This window comes from Erpetoichthys calabaricus, chromosome 1, assembly GCF_900747795.2.
Source record: "Erpetoichthys calabaricus chromosome 1, fErpCal1.3, whole genome shotgun sequence".
NCBI classification, from domain to species: domain Eukaryota; kingdom Metazoa; phylum Chordata; class Cladistia; order Polypteriformes; family Polypteridae; genus Erpetoichthys; species Erpetoichthys calabaricus.
The window spans coordinates 72,531,789-72,553,936 of record NC_041394.2 but is presented as its reverse complement, the minus strand read 5'-3'; the positions used below and the strand labels follow the sequence as shown (position 1 = coordinate 72,553,936).

The 22,148-nt window shown below is 38.0% G+C and overlaps 1 protein-coding gene and 1 non-coding gene across 3 annotated transcripts in view; one reads left to right on the top strand and one right to left on the bottom strand.

The window, feature by feature from the left end:
- The window catches only part of LOC114645807 (alpha-N-acetylgalactosamine-specific lectin-like), a 66,769-nt gene extending 54,284 nt beyond the window's left edge, over positions 1-12,485 (top strand). For both annotated transcript variants that reach the window (XM_051929413.1, XM_028793663.1), the window contains 3 exons: positions 563-700; positions 5,583-5,694; positions 12,309-12,485. In XM_051929413.1, coding sequence (XP_051785373.1) covers positions 563-700; positions 5,583-5,694; positions 12,309-12,370 — 312 coding nt within the window. In that variant the 3' untranslated portion in view covers positions 12,371-12,485. The remainder of the gene's footprint in view (positions 1-562; positions 701-5,582; positions 5,695-12,308) is intronic.
- Positions 6,780-6,862, bottom strand: trnal-uaa (transfer RNA leucine (anticodon UAA)). The gene has a single exon. It is a non-coding gene; the product is annotated as a tRNA-Leu (tRNA).
- Positions 12,486-22,148: the final 9,663 nt, after the last annotated feature.

Here is a 22,148-nt window from a genome sequence, read left to right as displayed (position 1 = left end):
ATGGATCTCTGCTCTAAGAATTTGCTGGCCTTGTTATCTTTCTCTGTTCTGCTGAAAACTGACCTTCTTACCGTTCATCTGGGATTTTTATTTGATCCCGCTTAAATATATCTTTGTTCATCTGAATTTTACTGTGGCCCTGATTTGTTTTTGCATTTTCAATTTGTTGTTGCCTTTTCTCATTAGCTTTTGTTTTCTCATTTGCTTTTGCGTATTCAGCTACTCTGATCTTTCTGATTTGTTTTGTGTTTTCAATTTGTTTTTGTGTTTCCTCATTTGTTTTTGCACATTCAATTTGTTTTTGCATTTCCAATTTGTCTTTGCACATTCTGACTTGCTTTTGTGTATTCAATTTGTTTTTGTGTTTTCTGATTTGTTTTTGCATGATTCAATAAATGCACATGTGAAGGATAGCTTCATCATTTGTTTTTTTTTTAATAATGATCCTATTTGCCTTGTAAAACACTTTGTACTAGTTGTTTCAGTAATCTGACAAATTTTTAAATAAGTTTTATAATTTTGCTTCATTGTCAAAGTAAATAATTTGCTAATACGATTTTAGGAAAACTGCAAACACTATGAAGGCCATCTTGCCTCAGTTCCCAGTGCTGAAGTCAACAATTTTATCATTTCGCTAATTAAAAAGAGCAATGGCAACACATTAGCAGCAACATGGCTCGGAGGATATAACACAGTCAAGGTAAGCAAATAATTCTCTAACACATTTTCATTTAACTCATTTTTTCTGGTACATTAACTGCATTTTTTCTTCAAACAGTTTCCTTCCATTGCTTAAACCTGTTGTGTCCTGGTTAGCTGGAATGAGCACAGGGCATGATTCCAGTTCACTGCAGGGCACACACATACCCACACACACTCACAGAAGTGCAAGGACAGGGTGAGGAAAGTGGTGTCTGGTAAGGACACCACTGGAAACAAGAGGAGTTCCACACAGAAACGCCACTGGCTGGGAATCACTCGAAGGTCCAGTGCTAGTGTCTGTATCACTGTGCTGTGTGAGCTGTCTGGCCTCTTCTGAATATGACAGGATTACATAATATTCTTACTGGACACTACTACTGACATGCTGTATGGATGGAAACATCAATTGCAGCCATGAATATGGTGCCAACAAAGAATGGAAGGTAATGCAAAGTAGAAAGAATAAGTAAAGTCCACTGAAACCTCAGTTGAGAAGTGAGCTGATATAAAAGCTTTGTAGGGCACAAAACGTATGGCTCAGAAATAAAAACTAGTGTCCATACAAATCAGCACACAGGCAGGTCCATGAACAAGATTTACAAGGCACTCTTTCAGAGATCAAAATGTGCTATTTCAGCACTTTGGTGTGTTAAAAAATAAAGTCTGCAATGCCACTCTCTAGCTGTGCAGAAGAAAAAAATATTTCTCTTCTGAAAGAATATACATAGTATTATACATGACGGGCGGCACGGTGGCGCAGTGGTAGCGCTGCTGCCTCGCAGTTAGGAGACCCGGGTTCGCTTCCCAGGTCCTCCCTGCGTGGAGTTTTCCTGTTCTCCCCGTGTCTGCGTGGGTTTCCTCCGGGTGCTCCGGTGTCCTCCCACAGTCCAAAGACATGCAGGTTAGGTGGATTGGTAATTCTAAATTGGCCCTAGTGTGTGCTTGGTGTGTGGGTGTGTTTGTGTGTGTCCTGCGGTGGGTTGGCATCCTGCCCGGGATTGGTTCCTGCCTTGTGCCCTGTGTTGGCTGGGATTGGCTCCAGCAGACCCCCGTGACCCTGTGTTCAGATTCAACAGGTTGGAAAATGGATGGATGGATGGATTATACATGACTGGTTTGATTTTAATTACTAAATCATGTTACCACCTTGCCAATCTATATTTGACCATGCCAGAATAAATATTTCCAGGAAGAAAGAAAAACAGAAAAGCACCAAACCAAGCAATGGAAGAGAACCCTGGTATCTACATCTCTTGTGCATATGTTAAGCATAAGGCACATTCTCTTACCCTTTGCCCCTCGTCCCACCCAACTTGTGTCGCAGTCACATGATTGCTTGGGCAGGACCTTAAAGGGTGCTTGGGATTAACTTGGGATATCCTTTTAAAAAATATCTGACTCTCCTCCAAAAACCCTAATCACTATTATATTTTGTTTAAATGTGTGCGTTTATTATATCTTACAAAAGTGTTGTGTTATAGATCTGGCACCTGACCCCTGCTGACACTTCTGTTCTCACAAATGGCCAAGGTACTTTTCTTCACATGTTTTGAAAGTCCCCTGATCTTTTCCTTCTTGTTCTTTGTCTACCACTCTCATTCCTGGATCCACTCCATTAGTCTTCTCTCACCCAATTCTTTCTCATCTTACACCACTCTGCTCCGCCTCTAACTTCTCTACTACAGAGACTCTTCACTCCACCACCATGGGTGCTTTCACGGTCAGGCTGGCAGTGGCTACATACCCCTTAAGTTTTTCTTCAGATTGCTGGAAGTCCTCATTCTACATGCAGGGCCCTTCAACTGGCGGCCAGTGGGCAACAATCAGCTTGTAAAAAAAATTACCTGGCCCGTTAAAATGCATTTACAGTATAATCACAGATAAACTTGTTTTCTTGGCTCTCCCCTTGCTGTCATGTTACATTTAGAGTTCTCGGAAGTGCGCACTTAGAAGCTTCGCTAAGTGGCGAGATTGCACTTCTCCTCTTTTTCAACTAGCAAATATCTGCAAACATGTCTTAATCAAACTTAAAAAAAGTGAAGAATTGACGATGAAAATAAATAGCTTAATAATAATTGGTGTAAGAAATATCTGTTTGTACCTCTTTTAACAAAACCCATGGGTCTGATCTGTAACAAGTCTGCTGCTTTCACAAAAGAATACAACTTGAGAAGGCATTTTAATACAAAGCACACAAACTTTGACACAAATTTTCCAGCAGGCTCAGATGTTTGTAAGTGTAAAGTGCAAAGCCTACTAATGAGCTATGAAAGCAGACGAGATATTGTGGTTCAACCATGTTCTGAGCAGGAAAAGGCTGCAGAAGCCTCCCTCTGTGTAGCATGGAATTTCAAAATAAAGAAAAAAAATGTTCACTGACCTCTTAGGCACAGCCATCAGCAGTGTGTCTCTCTGGCGGAGAGAGTGTTGACCTTGTTGAGAGGTTTACTTACCTCAGCAGTGACATTCATGTCTCTGGTGACTCTTCCTATGAAGTCAGTAGATGGATTGTGAGAGCATAGGTGGTCATGAGGTCACTGGAAAGGGGGGTTTTGCGCTCCCAATATCTGTGCAAAAGGATGAAGGTCCAAATCTTTAGAGTCCTGGTGCTTCCTGTCTTGCTATATTGTTGCAAGACATGAATGCTATCCAGTGACATGAAACAAAGACTGAACGTCTTCAGTACTGTGTCTCTTCGGAGAATCCTTGGGTACCGTTGATTTGATTTTGTGCCAAATGAGTGGTTGCTCATGGAGTCCCAAATGAGACACATTACCTGCATTGTGAGGGAGCGACAGTTATGGCACTACGGCCATGTGACGCGATTCCCCAAGGGTGATCCAGCTCAGAGGATCCTCATTGTTGAGACCCGAGTGGCTGAACCAGGCTAAGGAGACACCCATGTAATACCTGGCTGCAGTAGATAGATGGTCATTTCCGGAGGGTGGGACTGGACCGTGTGTCTGCCTGGGGGGGTTGCCAACCAGGATCCTGAGCTGTTGTGTAGTGTGATGGGTGCAGCAACATGCTGTACCAGTGCATGCTCCCTATCCTGACCTGACCTGACCTGATCTCAAATTTTATAAAAGTACTTCATTAATCATTCTGATAAAAATTCAGTCAGAAGGACTTCATTTTAGACATTTTTAGATTTTATGGTTTATAACAAGATATATACTATTACCATCCAAAATTTTGTAAATACTATGATTTATAATTTTGCTAATATCAACCACCTCTAACAAACAGCAACATTTCTGCTGGAAAGCAATGGCTTCCTCTGTAGTGTTCTCCCATGAACGCAAGTCTTGTTCAGTGTGTTTCATTATAGTGCACACATGGTCGTAGACTTTGACAACTTCAAGATATTTCTGCAGGTCCTTTGTTGTTACATTAGGGTTCTTTCTCATCTCCCTCAGCACCGCACACTGCACCCTGATTGTGATCTTTGTAGGACACTCACTCCTAATTAACTTCCTCAGATTGCAGACAGTTTGTTTAACTGTTAACTGATGAACACCTTGGTCACTACAAATGCTTTTCTACCCTTTTCTAGCTTTATGCATCTCTACAATTTTCCAAGGACCTCTGATATTTGTTGTTTTATACTATTGTCTTTTCATTTTGAACATTAAAACATTTGTTTTTCCCTTCAGTTTTTTGGAGTATCATAGTTGTGATTATTTCTAATGACATGTATAAAGCTGCTGGTTCTGCTTAGGACTTTCTTTTCTTTTTTCTCAATTTTTTGTCGTAATAAGCAGTGACTAATTCCTTTAGTGATGGTTATTCCATCTTTTATTGACCTCGCTAGCCTAGATATTTATATACTTTTTCCAGCCTGGACTGTGAATGTTTAAATGATGTGTCCAGTATAGACAGGGGGAATCCAAATGTTTGTGTATTAAAAGTTTAAATAGATTATGTTTGCCTACTATTGTAACTTAGTTGAAGATTTATCCACATTAGTATGAGTAATTAATGGAGAAATCCAGGTACTTCCAAAGGGTCCAGAAGTTTTTTCTTGCAATGTTTAGCATATATCTAACGTTTTGTAGTTCTTCTGTTTGTTGTGATGTTTTGGTTGAATTGCCCAATATATTATTGCCTCATTTAATTCCTATTTCACTTCATAATTTTTAACATAGCTGTTTCAACTAACTAAGCTTTTGGGGGTCAAGCAACACATTCAATGCACACCGTGAAAGTCTTGTCTGAGCATCTTAGCACTTGAGTGCTAAACACAACAATGAAAACTGAGGTTGATTCTTTTTGGATTATTTCTGAATGAAAACATTCCTCCAAAAGTACCTCAAATGACTAGTCAAAAAATAAAAATCCAAAAATCCATCCATCCATTTCTAAACTAGCCTGAGCTGTCAGCATTTGACATGTGGGAGAAACTGGACAGGGCATACTCGTGTACACCACTATGCTTATACCAAGCCACTTTAGTGTCTCATTTTACTTTAGCACAAGCAGAGTTGATTAAATCAGAGTACCAGGCACAAGAAGAAAGTGCATATTCCACAAAGACAAACAAATGCAGAAAAATTACACTAAAACAGTAAGGATTTTACACAGTGTTAGGGAAACACCTTATGGGAAAACTGCATTTGTGGTATATGTGCAACTCCTCCCATTACATAATAGCTGCATAACTGGCAAGGCCAGGCAGACCAATAAGATGGACAGTTGTAGAATAGGATGGACAGTTGTAGAAGCAAGTGGCACATGGAAGACAGGACCATCAGCCGGATCCAGACTCATCCCTGACAGCAAAATATGGCATGTGCAATGATGCAATCCACAAAGAAAAATAAAAAAAGATGTCACTTTCATCAACCTTCAAGTCAAAAGTTATTTGTTTTTCATTTTAGGATGGTACCTTTATGTGGACAGATGGATCAAAATTTGGCTTCCAGCATTGGAATGAAAATCAACCTGACAATTATGGAGGATATGAGCACTGTGTTCACATCATTGGTGGCAGTAAGGAGCCCATCTATTAAACTGCTATAAATATCTATAAAATAATAGAAAGCATGTTGGTGCACTGTGATGTTCACTTAGCTTTGGATTATAAATATAGCACATGAAGTCAGATGTGAATTATGAACTTAAATGAAGGGACTGATAATAAGTGGTTAAGGTGCTGGGCCTGAAACCATAATGCTGCCAACTTCTCATATTTGACATCTGACACATGGTGTGACCCAATGCATGGCAAGATGGGGCTGGGCGGTCTCATGGTCTGGAACCCCTGCAGATTTTATTTTTTCTCTCCAGCCGTCTGGAGTTTTTTTTTGTTTTTTCTGTCCTCCCTTACCGTTGGACCTTACTCTTATTCTATGTTAATTAGTGTTGTCTTATTTTAATTCTTACTTTGTCTTTTATTTCTCTTTTCTTCATCATGTAAAGCATGTTGAGCTACATTATTTGTAAGAAAATGTGCTATATAAATAAATGTTGTTGTTGTTGTTCAACCAGCTGAGGCAGGCATATAATTTGTAAAAAAGGAAAGCCTTTTCAAACTAAACCGCTTTTAATTGCTCTCTGTAAGCCGCAGTTCCAGCGAAACAGCCTTCACCATCTCACAGAAAGGTAAGCTGACAGGCTGTGAGCGCTCAAGGCACAGTGTGTAGAGAGAGAGAGAGAGAGAGCAGGCATGTTCCTGTAGCTTGAATCTGGCAGGCCCTGAGCGTGCCTACCTCCCTGCTGTGAGAAAGCAGACACTCGTTTTGTGGTTTTCAACTTTTGAAGGTAAAGGATTTTAGGTATTGCATGTAAAGCACGAGATAACTATTTCGATATAAGCCTTTTAAAAATCACACGGAGGTAAATAGTATACAGCAATTCCCTTTTAAATCACGTTTGATATGTATAAAAATCTAGCCATTTGTCTAAAACAAACCCTTTTCTATCAAATACACCACATTTTAAATAATCAAGTACATTTATGTATGTATTTTCAGCTGAGCTAAGGATCCACATTGCGGAAGCATTTCGCTTAACTTTCTAAAGGTGAGAGCTGTACCCAGACACACAGAGTGAACGGGTACGTTTGAATAACAAGCTACCAGAAGTGGGGATTGAACCCACGCTGGCATTTACCCATTGGATCTTAAGTCCAACGCCTTAACCACTCGGCCATTCTGGTAGTAGAAAAAGCCATTTTAATCAATCCTCGCCACTCCATGAAAACTTTGATCATTCTTTCAGTTCCTTCCAAAACAGGTGGAGATTCATCTTCTATTCCAAAAGAGGGAGGCCAGAAGGGGCGACTCTCACAGCACACAGCTGTGTGCCCTAATCAAACATTATGTGAAATACTCTATGAAAGATTAGCTTTTCTTTTGCTGATATGTGTAATTGGGCAGCTGACACAAGAAACAGGTTCATACATACAGGCCTTTAACATAAGTTCATATCTTCATGTTGTAAATGTAAAGCGGTCTTAAAACGGGTCAAAGGGCACACATTTGCTAAAAGAAATCACTCTCCTTATTATAAAGTCTGCTTTAAAAAACACCACTCTTTTTGGTATATATAAATGAGCGTTCAGACTGGTTCATTACATAACTTGCCGTTAATACTGAAAGATGACTCCGAATATCACTGAAGACAAAACGGTGCATCTTCAATATCTTATTAGAAAAATGTTTTCTATCTATCTATCTATCTATCTATCTATCTATCTATCTATCTATCTATCTATCTATCTATCTATCTATCTATCTATCTATCTATCTATCTATCTATCTATCTATCTATCTATCTATCTATGTGTATGATGATTAATGTACAAATACAATGTTCATATTACTAAAGCAAGCAATATTAGTTTTTTCTGTTACTAAAACGGACATTCCAATCAATTAGTTTTTGTCTCGATCAGGCTGTCTGTTTTTACTTACGTCTTTAGATTTAAAAAAGTTTTTATCCATAAATTTTTCTGACTGTAATCGGAGAAGAAAAGCGAATTCCGTGTCACTGTTGTGCCGATTTCTTTATCCGCATTTTTCACAAAGGTAAGGTATATTTGCAAGATGGTCGTATAAAGTTTTACTTTTGCATCGGCACTCAAGTCACTGCATTCAAGTATGAATTTCATTTGGTTATCCAGTTCACTTTCTGTAGTGCTTAAAAGGTCACTGGAAGCCTTGGCTTTCTGTTACAATTGAGCCGTTTGTTCTTGATGTACCAGGGACATCTTGCGTGTGTATTCCATATTTATACTCTCAAACCTATTAAACTAGTAATGAAAGGAATGGCCATGCTTAATAGGGCTCCAAGAAACCCTCCTTTCTGATTTAAAAATTTACTTGCCCATATCCATATCAAGCAAGTATCACAGATATAACACAGTAAAACATTTACAAACACTAAGTCACAGAGGAAATTAAAAAACATATTAAGACCAGATCAACAAGGTATCAGTCCAAGCTCACAGCACACTGCAACTGAACCTACGTGTTCTGCAATATATTATTAGCTAAACTGTCATTTATTTAGCCAGTTCCATTGGGCTGCAAAGAGTTGGGGAAACCATTATTTAACATCTGCTAGTATTATGCTAATTAACATTAGCCTGTTATTGTTATGACCTTGTCTGGCAATAAAAGTTGGTTTTGTGTTCCTCCTGATTCAGGAAAAACATTAAATATTGGAGTTAGGAATATTAACTAGACTGGTAGTCTTAATTGTAATGGCATTTGACATTTGTGCCAAAATGAAAAAAATAAATAAAGGTAATTATGAAGTAAATAATCACATGAAAAAGTGGAGTTATAAAAGAGTTATTACAATTAGAAAAAAGGCAATGATGTATAAAAAAAGATTGACTGATTGATAGGTGACAAAACCAGCATGAAAAGAATGTAAAATGTAAAAAATAAATCCAACATACAGTAAGTGACATAACCATAACTGTGGAGTAGAGCCATTGAAATTCAACATGCATTTAATATCACTAATTCTCAAGAAAGGACAAAAGCAATGATTTAATGCTTTTCTGAAATTATTTTCTCCTTCATATAAGTTGCACTTCTTTTTAAATTCTTGTTTTTATATTTTTATACTTCATGAATATATTGTCAGCTACTCTATACTGTTTTAAAACATTTACAGTATAATCTAAACTGAGCAGAAAGATTTCCAATTTAAAAAATACTTGCCTCTGAATTTATTCTGTGACAGAGCGGGGAACTGAAGTGGTAAGTTATGATGCAAAAATGCAAGCTAAATGTAAAGACATCAGTTCAATGAAAGTTTGTAACAAGAAGAGATTCCTACAATTTTCAGATTCAGAAGCTACCAGGTGTTCAGTCGAGCTTCAAGCTTGGAATGAAAAACAAGTTTTCAAAAATAGACCAAACGCCAAAGGTTGTAGCTGTCACGTGGAAAATGTATCTTATTCATTTCTGTGAAATGTACTTCTGCATAAAAAAGCCTAATGTATCAGGAGTATGGTAATTGTTAATAGTTAATACAGAAAAGAGAAAACAGAACACACGCAGCACTTGTCCTATCTCTTCTGAAAAACAATAGGTGAATTTTGAACATAATGTACCGTGACTGGTTAACACTGTGGACACATGCACTATATCTCTGTCATATTGACCTTTAAAGAATAAATATTATAGAATCTTTTGCACTCTCCATTACAATATCCATAGTACCCCATAGGAAGCTTGATAATTAAGTGGAGACCATTTAGTTTGTCAGTTATGTGGAGACCATTTAGTTTGTCAGACTCATGCGGGTAGCGAACAGGTACATATTCTAAAACATCTTATCCAGATGAGTCATCTTTTTTTAGTTAGCATGTTGGAACTGGGCGGCACGGTGGCGCAGTGGGTAGCGCTGCTGCCTCGCAGTTGGGAGACCTGGGGACCCGGGTTCGCTTCCCGGGTCCTCCCTGCGTGGAGTTTGCATGTTCTCCCCGTGTCTGCGTGGGTTTCCTCCGGGCGCTCCGGTTTCCTCCCACAGTCCAAAGACTTGCAGGTTAGGTGGATTGGCGATTCTAAATTGGCCCTAGTGTGTGCTTGGTGTGTGGGTGTGTTTGTGTGTGTCCTGCGGTGGGTTGGCACCCTGCCCGGGATTGTTTCCCTGCCTTGTGCCCTGTGTTGGCTGGGATTGGCTCCAGCAGACCCCCGTGACCCTGTGTTCGGATTCAGCGGGTTGGAAAATGGATGGATGGATGGATGTTGGAACTGTTCATTTTCAATATATGTTGTATATTTCCCTGGCCCAAGGGTTTCTTGTCAAAAGGTTAAAATAAACAGAGGTACAAGATAGACCTATTGAAACAGCAACATTTCTTATTAAGTGTATAGGTTTGTCTTGTATTCTAATTCTTAAAGCTGTATCAAACTGTTGTTAATTTCAAAGGAAAATGAAGCCAATAATTTTGTTTATAACTAAATTAAATAAATAAACCTTATAAAATAGAACACAGTGCTTGATAATACTTAACATTTAATGATATCATTAAATGTTACTTCTGTGTTTTATTCAGTTTTAATATTTAATATTTTTAATTGGACTTTTGCAAGTTTTATGTAAAAATTAACTCTTTAAGACATATTTCCTATTCAGACTATTCCAGATTGCACGTGTCAAAAAAGCATATTATTTATTTCAAAAGGTTTCTTTTCACGCTGGTTTTGTCACCTATCAATCAGTCAATCTTTTTTTATACATCATTGCCGTTTTTCAAATTGTAATAATTCCTTTATAACTCCACTTTTTCATGTGATTATTTACTTCATAATTACCTTTATTTATTTATTTTTTCATTTTGGCACAAATGTCAAATGCCATTACAATCAAGACTACCAGTCTAGTTAATATTCCTAACTCCAATATTTAATGTTCTTCCTGAATCAGGAGGAACACAAAAACAACTTTTAGTGCCAGACAAGGTCCTAACAATAACAGGCTAATGTTTAAGTGCTTTGAGCATGGGAAAGGCGCTATATAAATAAAATGTATTATTATTATTATTATTATTATTATTAATAATTAGCATAATACTACCAGATGTTAAATAATCCATCCATCCATTTTCCAACCCGCTGAAGCCAAACACAGGGTCACGGGGGTCTGCTGGAGCCAATCCCAGCCAACACAGGGCACAAGGCAGGAAACAATCCTGGGCAGGGTGCCAACCCACCGCAGATGTTAAATAATGTTTTCCCCAACTCTTTGCAACCCAATGGAACTGGCTAAATAGATGACAGTTTAGCTAATAATATACTGCAGAACACGTAGGTTGAGTTGCAGTGTACTGTGACCTTGGGATGATCCCTTGTTGATCTGGTCTTAATATGTTTTTTAATTTCCTCTGTGACTTAGTGTTTGTAAATTTTGTTTTTTTTTTCTCTCTTATATTTGTGATACTTGCTTGATATGGATATGGGCAAGTACATTTTTCATTTTGGAATAATAATGTTTAGCTTAACTCTGACCTTGACAATCATCACCGCACAAACCCTGGTCCTTTGACTTGTATTCAAGAAGAATGCAGACACTTCTCGATTCTTGGAATCACAGTTCAAACTTACATCCCCTTCACTTTGAATGCTACTAAAACAAAGGGTGATTTTTCACAAACAAGGGCAAAGCAGTTTTCAATGACAGTTGCCGTATGTAGCATGGACTACCTAAAAGAAAGAATAACCCACACAGTTTTTAGTAAAATTTTAATCACTGTGCTAACACATATAATAGATATTATGTAACTATTCACTAAAACATTTTCCTTCCTGATTTGCCTAACATGTCCAAAATAAGCCTAATCATAAGACCTGTAGTGTATATCCTCATATAACTTACTATAACCATTCTTATTTTTTAGGGTATCATAACTGATGTGAAATGGAATGCTATTACCAAGCATTAACAGAATTTCTAAAACTTTGTATTATACAAAGCACCCTGAGTACCAAAGTGGTTATAGCATGTTGATGAAAATGCTGTTTTAAATTAAAGCCTGAACAAGATAACTGTTTTCTATTCAACATATAAAATGTTTAGTAAATAAAGAGAGAGACTAAATACAATTTATAACAAAAATGGAACACCGATGGACAGCTGAATCACCAAGGAAATCTTATTTAACATGAAGTACCACAAAGTGCTTTACAGATAAACCCCTACAACATAAATCTACAAAGAGGAAGGCCCAATTGCAGTGGTGAGATGGAGGCAAAGCTGACAGATGAATTGGTAAATTCAGAGCAGTGCTTTTTAAAAGTGTGTAGTCTGGATTTTTGCACAATATGGTACTTACTACTGTCAAAGAAACATTTTCAAAGGACTGCTGAAACTTACAAATGTAGGGATAACATTTAAAAACCTAAAGAGAATAATGAGTGGAGTGTAAGCAAAATGTTCTGATCCACCAAAAAATAAGGTTTACTGAACAATGCACAAGATGGAAAAAGGAGGTGTGTTCACCCTGTAATGGACTGTTCCTGCCTTGCACCCTGTGATTACTGGGTTGGACTTCAGCCCCCCACAACCCTGGTCAGGATAAAGCAGGTTAAAATAGGATTGATGGATGGGTGTAAATTTGTAATTTGTATCTATTTTCCTTTCAGATACTGGAGTTTGGAATGACTTGTCATGCTCTACTAAATTGGCTTATGTTTGTGCCATTTGAGACTGCGTCATCAGCTGATTTTTTTTTTAAAAAGTAGTTTTGCTGACTATTTAATATCAAATTAATTCAAGTACGTTTTGTCTTTTATATAATGAAGAACTCTGTAATTCATGGATACCTGAAAATGTTTGTTTTACAACATACAATAAAGAGAAAATGAGCAAAAGATATTTATGACTTTTTTCCTTTTTCTCTTCACTAAGATCACTAAGTGAAATCACTAAGAAATCACTAAGATTTCTCCGCCGCCTACTTTGTTTAGCCATTTAGTCCAGTTCAAGGTGTCTTTGGCAAGTACCTACTTGTTTCTCAAATTTAAAAAAGTGCCCAGGCAGTTTAAATGTTTTAAAAAAAAAAAAAAGTCTCTGCTATCCCACTAGGCCTGCCTAAATATGTAGTTTAAATAGACCCTTCTTTCAGTTTCTCACCTGCCCAGGGGCCTCATGTATAACGCCGTGCGTAGAACTCACACTATAACATGGCGTAAGCACAAAAGCGGGATTGTGCGTACGCACAGAAAAATCCAGATGCAGGAATCTGTGCGCACGCATACTTTCACGTTCTTCCACTACATAAATCCCGATTTGCGTGAAAAGTAACGCATGTGCACGCGCCTTCTGTCCCGCCCCAACTCCTCCCAGAATTACGCCTCTTTGAATATGCAAATCAATATAAATATCCTTCTGTGAAAAGACAATGGGAAAAGCACGGGAGAAAATATAAGAATTTCAGCGAATACCAAGTGGAGGCAAAGGAAAAACGTACTATTTGTTGGTTTAAACAGTGGTATAATCAACAAAAGGAAGCTGATCGAGTGACAGAGTGTCGGAGAAACTCGAAGGCTCAACTTAACAAAGTCGCACAGTGCCCGAAATAAAAAAGAAATCACATATCAAAGTCGCCGTGAAAAAGCGAGTCGTAGCCCACCGTCTGAGTGTCATATTAAAGCTTATTAGGGTACAGACAAAAAAAAGGCACACAGTGGGGAAAAAAGCACGAAATGTCAACTTTAATCTCGAAAATTCCACTTTAATCACGTAGTTTATTTTGCCATTAAAGTAGAACATCATAAACTTCATCTTAAAATCGTTTAATTTACTAGTTTCTCAAATCCCATTGTAACTAAAGTGGCATGTTAAATGCTTTGTTCTGTATTTGATCTTCTATGTGCTCTATGTGTATGAATCACTACCTGCTTTTTAAACGGGCTTTCTCTTTCTCCGACAGGACACATAATCCATTACATTCGTGATATTACAGCTCTCTGAATAATTAAAATACTGAGATGTATACGTGATATCTTTTTCATGATGATAGGAATGAAAGCATGTTATTAAACATGGGAACACGGTGGCGCAGTGCTTGTTCATGTCTCACGCAAGAGGCTTGCTGCGCCGTGTGCAACCTTCAATTAAATAATTTATCACAGCAGTACTGTCTCTTTCAAACGTACTAACCTCCAATTCCTGTTCTTACTTTTCTTTCTCCAAAAACTCAATCGCCACACAATAAGCTATGTAATAGACGTGAAGTCATCTGTAAGCTTAGAACTTCGATTCTTCAAAACTTTTAAGGAACATTGAAATATCTTAGTAGTACGTGTTTAATTATTATATCCGTCTATCTTTCCAGTGTCGCGTCAGCACCAGCGAGAATACAGCGCAAGGCAGGAACAATTACTGAACTAGCTAGCGCTGCGGCACTGTGTCCTCACATGTTTAATTATAAACAATACAGATTATTTAAATGAAGTTAAAGTTTTATCTGTATAATATAATCAACATGTTTTGCTGCATTTCGTCTTAGAAATGAATACCGTCATCACATGTAAATACGCGCTTTATAAAGTGACGCAGGTTGTGCAATATTATAACTGTAGTGCAAGTTTACAGTGAGGTAATTGTACTTATAAGTCCAAATATTTCTACAAGGAGCACTTGATGGACTGATTTAGTGTGTTTAGAGTTCTTGGGATGAAACTGTTTCTAAACCGCGAAGTCCCTACAGGGACTAAAGCGTTTGCTGTGGCTCAGGCAGCATCTGCTTCATGCTGTATACCGATAATTCTCTTTCCAATCAGCTGCTGCTGTGATTTCCCACTCAGATACAGTGATATAAATACTCCGAGTGGTGCAGTGAGAGTAATGTGGAAAAAGATGATCTGCTGTGGCAACCCTTAACGGGATCAGCTGAAAGAAGATGCAGTGAGAGTTACAACGCTAAAGCAGTTATGGTATTTGGAATACTATGGCTATTCCCTGGACCATTATATTGCTACAGGTTAATTACAATCAGATGCATTACACTAATAAACAATATGCAGTTAATTTCAGTGTATTTATAAAGCCGCGCCAGGAATGTGGATTTAAGAATGAAAGGGTGATCACACAGGAACAGTAGCACTGCTTTGACACTGGGTGCCGCCAGACTGTAAAACCGGGCGGATAAATTGCGTACGCCAAGGAATGAGTTACCGTGGAAATGTGCGTGGCTTTATGCCAAGTTTAGGTTTTATACATCGCGATTTGAGCGTGGAAAGGTTCGTACGCAACATTTCTGTGCGTACGCACCGTTTATACATGAGGCCCCAGGACATGGTTATAGATGGGCAGTGTTGCCATCTCCTCTAACAGGTCATTTGCCCACCCAATGTAAAATCAGTCAAAATAAAGTTTTAGCTTATTTTTGTATTTAGTTGCCCTCCCTAAATATCTAAATACCAACTTCAAGATGACATCCTAGTCACACCGCTGGACCTTCCAACATAACCCATATTCCATTTCCTCTTACCTTTGGCCTCATGTCTATTTGCTCATTAGCTTTTTCCCCAGCTCAGCTGCTGACTTCAATGTTGATGCATTGGCAAGGTTAAGCCCACCTCAGGCCAAACATCAACCACCAGTGAAGTCAAGGGCAGCTCTTGATAAGGTTCATGCCCCAGTCATATCATCCTCTTGTGATCTTTGAAGTCCCTCCAGCCATGGTCCACAACCTACTCAGACCTTCAAGGCATCATCTAGGTGGCAGGGTCCCACCAATCCCTAGTGTTGTCTCTCTGAAGAGCTGTCCTCCTTAGGGTCAAGCATGCCTGGGATTTTTTAGACTGTCTCGTCTCTCCTCCCTAACATTGGGCCTAAATTTAGTGATTTTTAGAAACCACAGTCAAGTGACTACTCACACTCCATGACTGTTTCACCAGTCGTATGTGTTCTCAAACCGTTTGAGCATGCTCAGTTTGATTGACATGCCATGACATAGGTGCTCAGGCTATATGTATACATGGCCCCGGCAGACAGTTCTACCCATTCAAGAAAACATGATGGCCACAGGCTTCTCAAAATTTCAACAAAGAGCTACATTGCTGACACTTGCTATACTGTGCTCTGAAATTACAAAGAAAAGAAAAAGACATGGACATGTGGATGGGTGAGAAGACAAACACAATATGGTGTGTCTATTTAAGAGAGAGAATTGGAGGTATGTAATGTATGTAATTTAATTCTGTGTACGTTTATTTCACGTTCTTACAGTAAACATTTCCTAAGATTCTTTTGTCATTGACCATTTAGTCTTATATGAGTTAGCTTTTTGAAATCAAAAATATGAAAATAAGCCTGACAATGGCAAAACCCATTTTCAGAGTAACCATTTAATCGAAAACAATGGTATCCCTTTGATTTTTCTGGTTTGCTTCCTATACCCACTGAAGTTCTTCTTTTTTAACATAAGGTGCTGAGGTTACTTAGTAAACTCTGCATTTCTTCAAGAATCCACTAGATGGTGGTGTGTATCCCTGCACTGATGAATTCAGACATTATAAATTTTAAAGATTTGCCCTCTAAAAGTACATCATTGGCCTGATATCTGTGAGAATAAATATCAGGTTTAACTTAAAGACACAAGGAGTAAACTGTTAGACTAAAAAGCACAATGATAAAATGGGACAGTAGCCTGAAACTGATTAGTCATGTCACCCAGAGCTTTATGGGTGTCCTGACACCTCACTACCATGGATGGCCTGCCCGACTCAGCTGTCCATAAGCTGTAAAATTGACAGACGTTCTTATTTTAAAAGTGACTTGAAGATCTCAGGCTGCTGGGTGTCAATTGAAATGACCAGGGATTTCTGTTTTTAAAGTATTTACGGACTTGCCTCATTCTAGCCTAGTAAACACCTGAGATCACCTGATTTCCACTGATTTATCTGGATGTTGGTTTGGGACATTCATATTCAAATCTCCTGTAAAAGACACCTTTTATCTCTCTCTTACATTTTAACTGTCTATTTTCTGATCAGTTCTTTTGTACCTGTTACCCTTCTTCTTCCATCACTTCACCTTTACTTTTGTAGATGCTTCAAACTTTGTTACCTTGAATGTATCATGCACTACATGCCATCTTGATCTTTTGGATTATTTTCTTTGTAAATCACCTTGTGAAGGTGTGCTGCTCTGTGAGAACCAATAAGTAAAATAAATTCTAATTCAGTAAGATGTAATTCAGACAGTGTCAGTACATATTAAAGTTCTACCAGTCAGGCTGCCATAGTTAAAGACCAGATGAGACAGGCTGACACTGCCAGAGTGGTAAAGAATTCCTCAAATCTAATTAGTTCAGGGTTAAAGAGTTAGGCGAAGGGCTGCGAGGTGTGACAGATCGTGTAGGAAGAGATACAGCAACATGGGAACATGTTACAGTGTGCTTATTTCATGGACAGTGGTACCCAGGCAATCTTTAAATAGAAGCAGGGGAGGATAAGATGACATCTAGAAGGGTGGCTTCAGGTGCTGAGAAGGACATCCCTGACCCCAGCCTTGTATTGTATATTTAAAATACCAACACATTCCCTGTGTATAAAAATACATCTCACTAATGAAAAATCCACTGATATATTTAAATTCCAAACCGTTGGAGCCTGCCCCGGTAAGATCACATATAGTATATAGCAGGAATCAACTGTGTTTGCAGCATTCTACAGCCACACTCAGTAATATCAACCACATGAAACTGAGATATCAATCGAGCATGTAAGACAAAGAGTGCTAAAATTGGGTGCTGTGCGACGCTGGTGAGGATGTAAGCCATCGCCACACTACTGTTACAGGAAAGTAGCCAAGCCCATAAAGGGCTTTGTTTCTAAACTTTCTTAACTAAGAAATGCTGTTTCAAAGTCAGAATTGGAAATGCTTATTCATTCTTTCGTTTCCTCACGACTTGATTACTGTAATGCTCTCTTTATGGGTTTGAGCAAGTCCTCTCTCTCACGTCTTCAGTTACTCCAAAATACAGCTGCCAGGTTCTTAACTCGCGCTAGCCGGAGTGATCATATCACTCCCATTCTGCACTCACTGCACTGGCTCCCTGTGTTTTATAGAATTCATTTTAAAGTTTTGGTACTTACTTTCAGAGTTTTGCATGGACAAGCTCCTGAGTAGCTAACCAGTCTGCTCCAATGCTATACAGCTTGGTGGACTGTTAGATCTGGGCAACAGGGCCTTCTAGTTGTCCCATGCACTCAGCTAAAGACCTATGGGGATTGTGCCTTTCAGTCTGTGGCACCAAGACTATGGAATAGCCTGCCTTATAGTCTGCATGCAGCCGAGTCTTGATTCTTTTAAAAACAACTGAAAACATTTCTTTTAAACAGGCTTTTAATCAGTGCTGAATTGTTATTGTTTGTTTATTTATTATTTTTATTGGTTTTGTTTATGTTTTGTTTTAACTGTTGTATTTGTACTGTGTTTGCTGTTCAGTGCTCTGTGACCTTTTGTCTGTGAAGGGCGCTATATAAATAAACTACTAACTGCTAACTAACTAACTAACTAAAGTCAGAAAGTGTAGAGCTAATTAAAAAGAATTACCCAGGACAGCGGGATGTGCGCCTGAAGAAGTGGAGGTGTTACTTTGGAAAATGGAAATGTTTCAATTCTTATGGGATTCTTTGTTGTGGTGTGATTACTACTGAATACTGACTGACTGTTGTGAGCTGCATTCATTGGCAGCAGCAGCCAAGTCAATTTAAGGCAAAATAATTTTTTCACATTGATGTTCACTTCAGTACACACACATATAATGTATTCTCTTCTACAGAACACACTCTGCATGAATACATACATTGAGTTATGATGCCAGAAGCAATATGAATAATGCACACCAAACAGCAGTAATCTAGTACAGAGAACGTATGCAGTACCTGACGATGCAGAGCGTTTAGATATGTATACTTAACTAATGCAGTAAAACACTTGTGTAAAGGAATAGATTTGCTGTTTACTAATTTTTGTGTTGCAGGCAACTTTTGAGTTTGGCTCAGTAGCACCTTCTTGTGACCACAACTGATGTGTGTAGTGTTCAATTGATACAGCGCTGCCAGGCCTGGTTACTTATTGTACCTACCCAGTAAAACTGTCTCATAAAGGAATAGCCTGCATAGCAGCTCAGTCTGTGTGGCAAAGTCTGAACACTCAGATGTTGTTGAAAGGTTGAAAGAAAAGTGTGGCATAACAAGTCAGCTAAGAGAAAAACATTCATTTTAGAGCAGCAAAACAATACAAGCCTTTATTGTATTAAAATTAACTAAAAACAAAGGTTTTTAACTAATTAATATAATTACTTAATTAATTAATTATATTAATTAACTAATTAATATAATTTTGTTCAACATCCAAATTAATTTTGTTTTGTGCCTTCTACAAGGGTAAGAGCACAAAGCCTTTTTCTGTAATACTCAAGAGGGTTGGAGAACACATTTAGAGGAAGTGGGTTCTGTAAGCAGATTGTTTCCATATCCTTCAAGCCCCCCAGTCTAGATTACCAGACTGCCTTTTTCCAACTCAGGTCATAGATTTTCAGTTGGTTTGAGGCCAAATGCTGAGATGGCCATTGTGAAACATAGCTATTCCTTTCTGCCTATTATCTTTGTTAATTCTAAAGTGTGTTTAGGGTCATTTCCACAGTGTAACTTCATTATGTGACCAAAGTTGTGGTCTTGATACTTTGATACTTAGAGTCGATGATGACATTGATCTTACTAAGGACTCCAATGCCAGTAGCAAGAAATCAACTCCAAAAATTCAGTGATACATGTCCACATTTTATAGTTTGAATGAGATTATTTTCTTTGTATGTGTCCATCATCTGATTCGAGACCTATGGATGTTGTGTGGTATTTGGCACACTTCTGACATGTCTGTTGTTATCAATATGTTCTTTCTTATTCTATATATATTCTATACTAGCTGTGTAAGCCCGTGCTGTAAAAAGCCCAGGGTCCTAGAAACTATTGAAATAGTCAGAAAAAAGAACCCTGAAATGTAGAGATGTCGGGTAATTGAAAGGAACTACTCAGGGCATCTCTCTCCTAGGAGGATTCATTTTGCTGACATGCTCACATCGCTTGTGCATTAGCGGCAAGAGGAAAAGTAAAAGGGATACCATTTTGCCAATGTTAAAGGCTAAGTGACTCTGTCCTTCTTCTGAAGTTTCATTTTGCTGACATGCTGGCCTCGCTTGTGTTATTAGCGGCTAAGCAAGTTTTCTGTTTCCTCAGAGGTGGAGTCGTTACCCCTAGTCCACCTCTCACTTCTGGGCTGGACAGACACACACACTTCCACGCGTAGACGTTTATATATAAGATAGCCTTTTGATGTTGATGTGTCATTTCTTATACTCCATGATGTCATGACACTTTGATGCAACCAGACACTGCTGTTCTCCACCTCGCCTCCACCATCATTTTACTCACTGTGAGTGGGAAACAAAGACAGACCCCTAGCTGTCAGGGAAGGTAATTGGATACTTTTGAATTTCTTCATAATTATCTTAATAATATTAGGTAGTGTATAAAATACATTATTTTATTAGTGAAGATCACTAGTTATTTGTATTTCGTGATTTTGCTGTATGACATAGTAATGGATGATCATATTTTCTTAAGTGTTTTGCTTCTTTTTATATAGTTTTCTTTTTCTTAAGTACAACTCATGAGTTATTCACTGAAAACTAATTTTTGTTTTGTTGTTTATTGTTTTTTTTTGTTTAGCTTTACTAAAGGTGCCCATAAATCTTTAATGTGTATTTTGTGCAGAAAATATATGGTTGAAATGTTTTAATTTATTTCCACATATTAAATCAATTGCATTGTACAGTATATTTAAAATATTTTGCAATTTTGAACTATGTAATTTTGTTGAGGTAAATTTGTCTGAAACATTGTTTTAATTTTATTTGATGTATATTATTAAGCAGTAATTTTAGTCTTGCACACAATCATGCAAATGGTCTGATAAAATTAATGAATGTGTTCTCAGGTCTGAATAACGGTGAGCACACAAATGTCCCTCCAGCCTGCTTGTCCAGTTTGGTGACACGAGGAGCCAGTCCTATCATAATAGCATTAGGCACAAGGTGAGAACAAATCCTTGACAGAGTGCCAGTTCATCACATGGCACACTCATGGACGCACTCATGACCACTCATGGTGGGCTAAGTTAAAGCTGCCCGTCAACCTAACTTGCACTTATTTAGAATGTTAGATGAAAACCAGAAGAACTGGGGAATAATAAATGTGGACAAAGTGAGAACGTAAAAACTCCATCTTAGACGGTGACTGGGCCTGAATTCAAACCCAGGACTGTACCACTGGGCAACACATTATATTTGTTCTCAGTTTTTATAAACATCTATATTTCATGTAGGCTCCAGCTCCCTAAAATGCAAATTAGGAAACACTAAAATAAGAAAATGGACAAATGGATGGGAGATATGGACAAAATTAAACATCACTAGTGAAACACATGGACTTATGGTCCTAAAGTAAAATGAAAAAACAAACCAGATTAAAGTTAAGAAGCTGTTGATACTTCTTATGTTTTCTAAACAGTTGTTTCTTTCCATTTCTCTGGAAGTTACATGTTACTACTTGTGTTGGCTCATCTAGAACAAGCTTAACTTTTCTATTTTGGCAACACACACTTGTTTTCAAGACAAAACAAATCCAGCTTGACATTGATCTCATCATTGATGTAACTTCGCTAATTAGTGGTTTTCAAATAAACATCAGTCTGAAGATTTAAAAGCAATACTTTAATGTGGTGGAAAGTTTTGACTATTTAACAATCTTTTTGATTGCCGCCGTGCATTTCTGTCTCTGGGACGTTTTTGCATTCTGTATCCTGGACTTTGTCTTGCATGCCAGTGAACCATTGCATTTGTCTGCAGCTCAGTTGATCTATATTTAGGATTACTTTTGCTTGTCTGTGTGGTTCACTGTCATGTTGTTTTATTCTTTGTCGTTCTTCATCACTTAATTAACTTAATTAAAGCTAAACAGATGTCGCTGCTCTTCTTTTTCTTTCTACCATTATAGAGGTTATAACTTGGATTCTCCATCTCTTTTTCATAAACACACGACCATAGGTCATGGCCACAAGGTTGCCACTACCTAATTTCGTTTTTAATTTCCAGAATGTGGTCATAATCTTTTGATCAAGACAAAGATCAAGGTTCTAGCCCCAGTAGTTTGTGAGTATCCCCATGACAGATGGACAGACCTTAATGTTTTATATATGTAGATTCCCAGAACTATTTTGTGGTTCAGTTGGACAATTCCAAAGTGCTTATCCTCCCGTGGGTTTAATATGGATAATGCTATGAGCATTCATGGACATACACTTTCTACTAACCTCTCATTCTGTATCTTCTTTGCCTAGAACAAACTGTTGAGGTTAAGTGTCAGAAGAAATGCATTGAGTTTATTTTGCTTTGCAGGGTGTTGCCC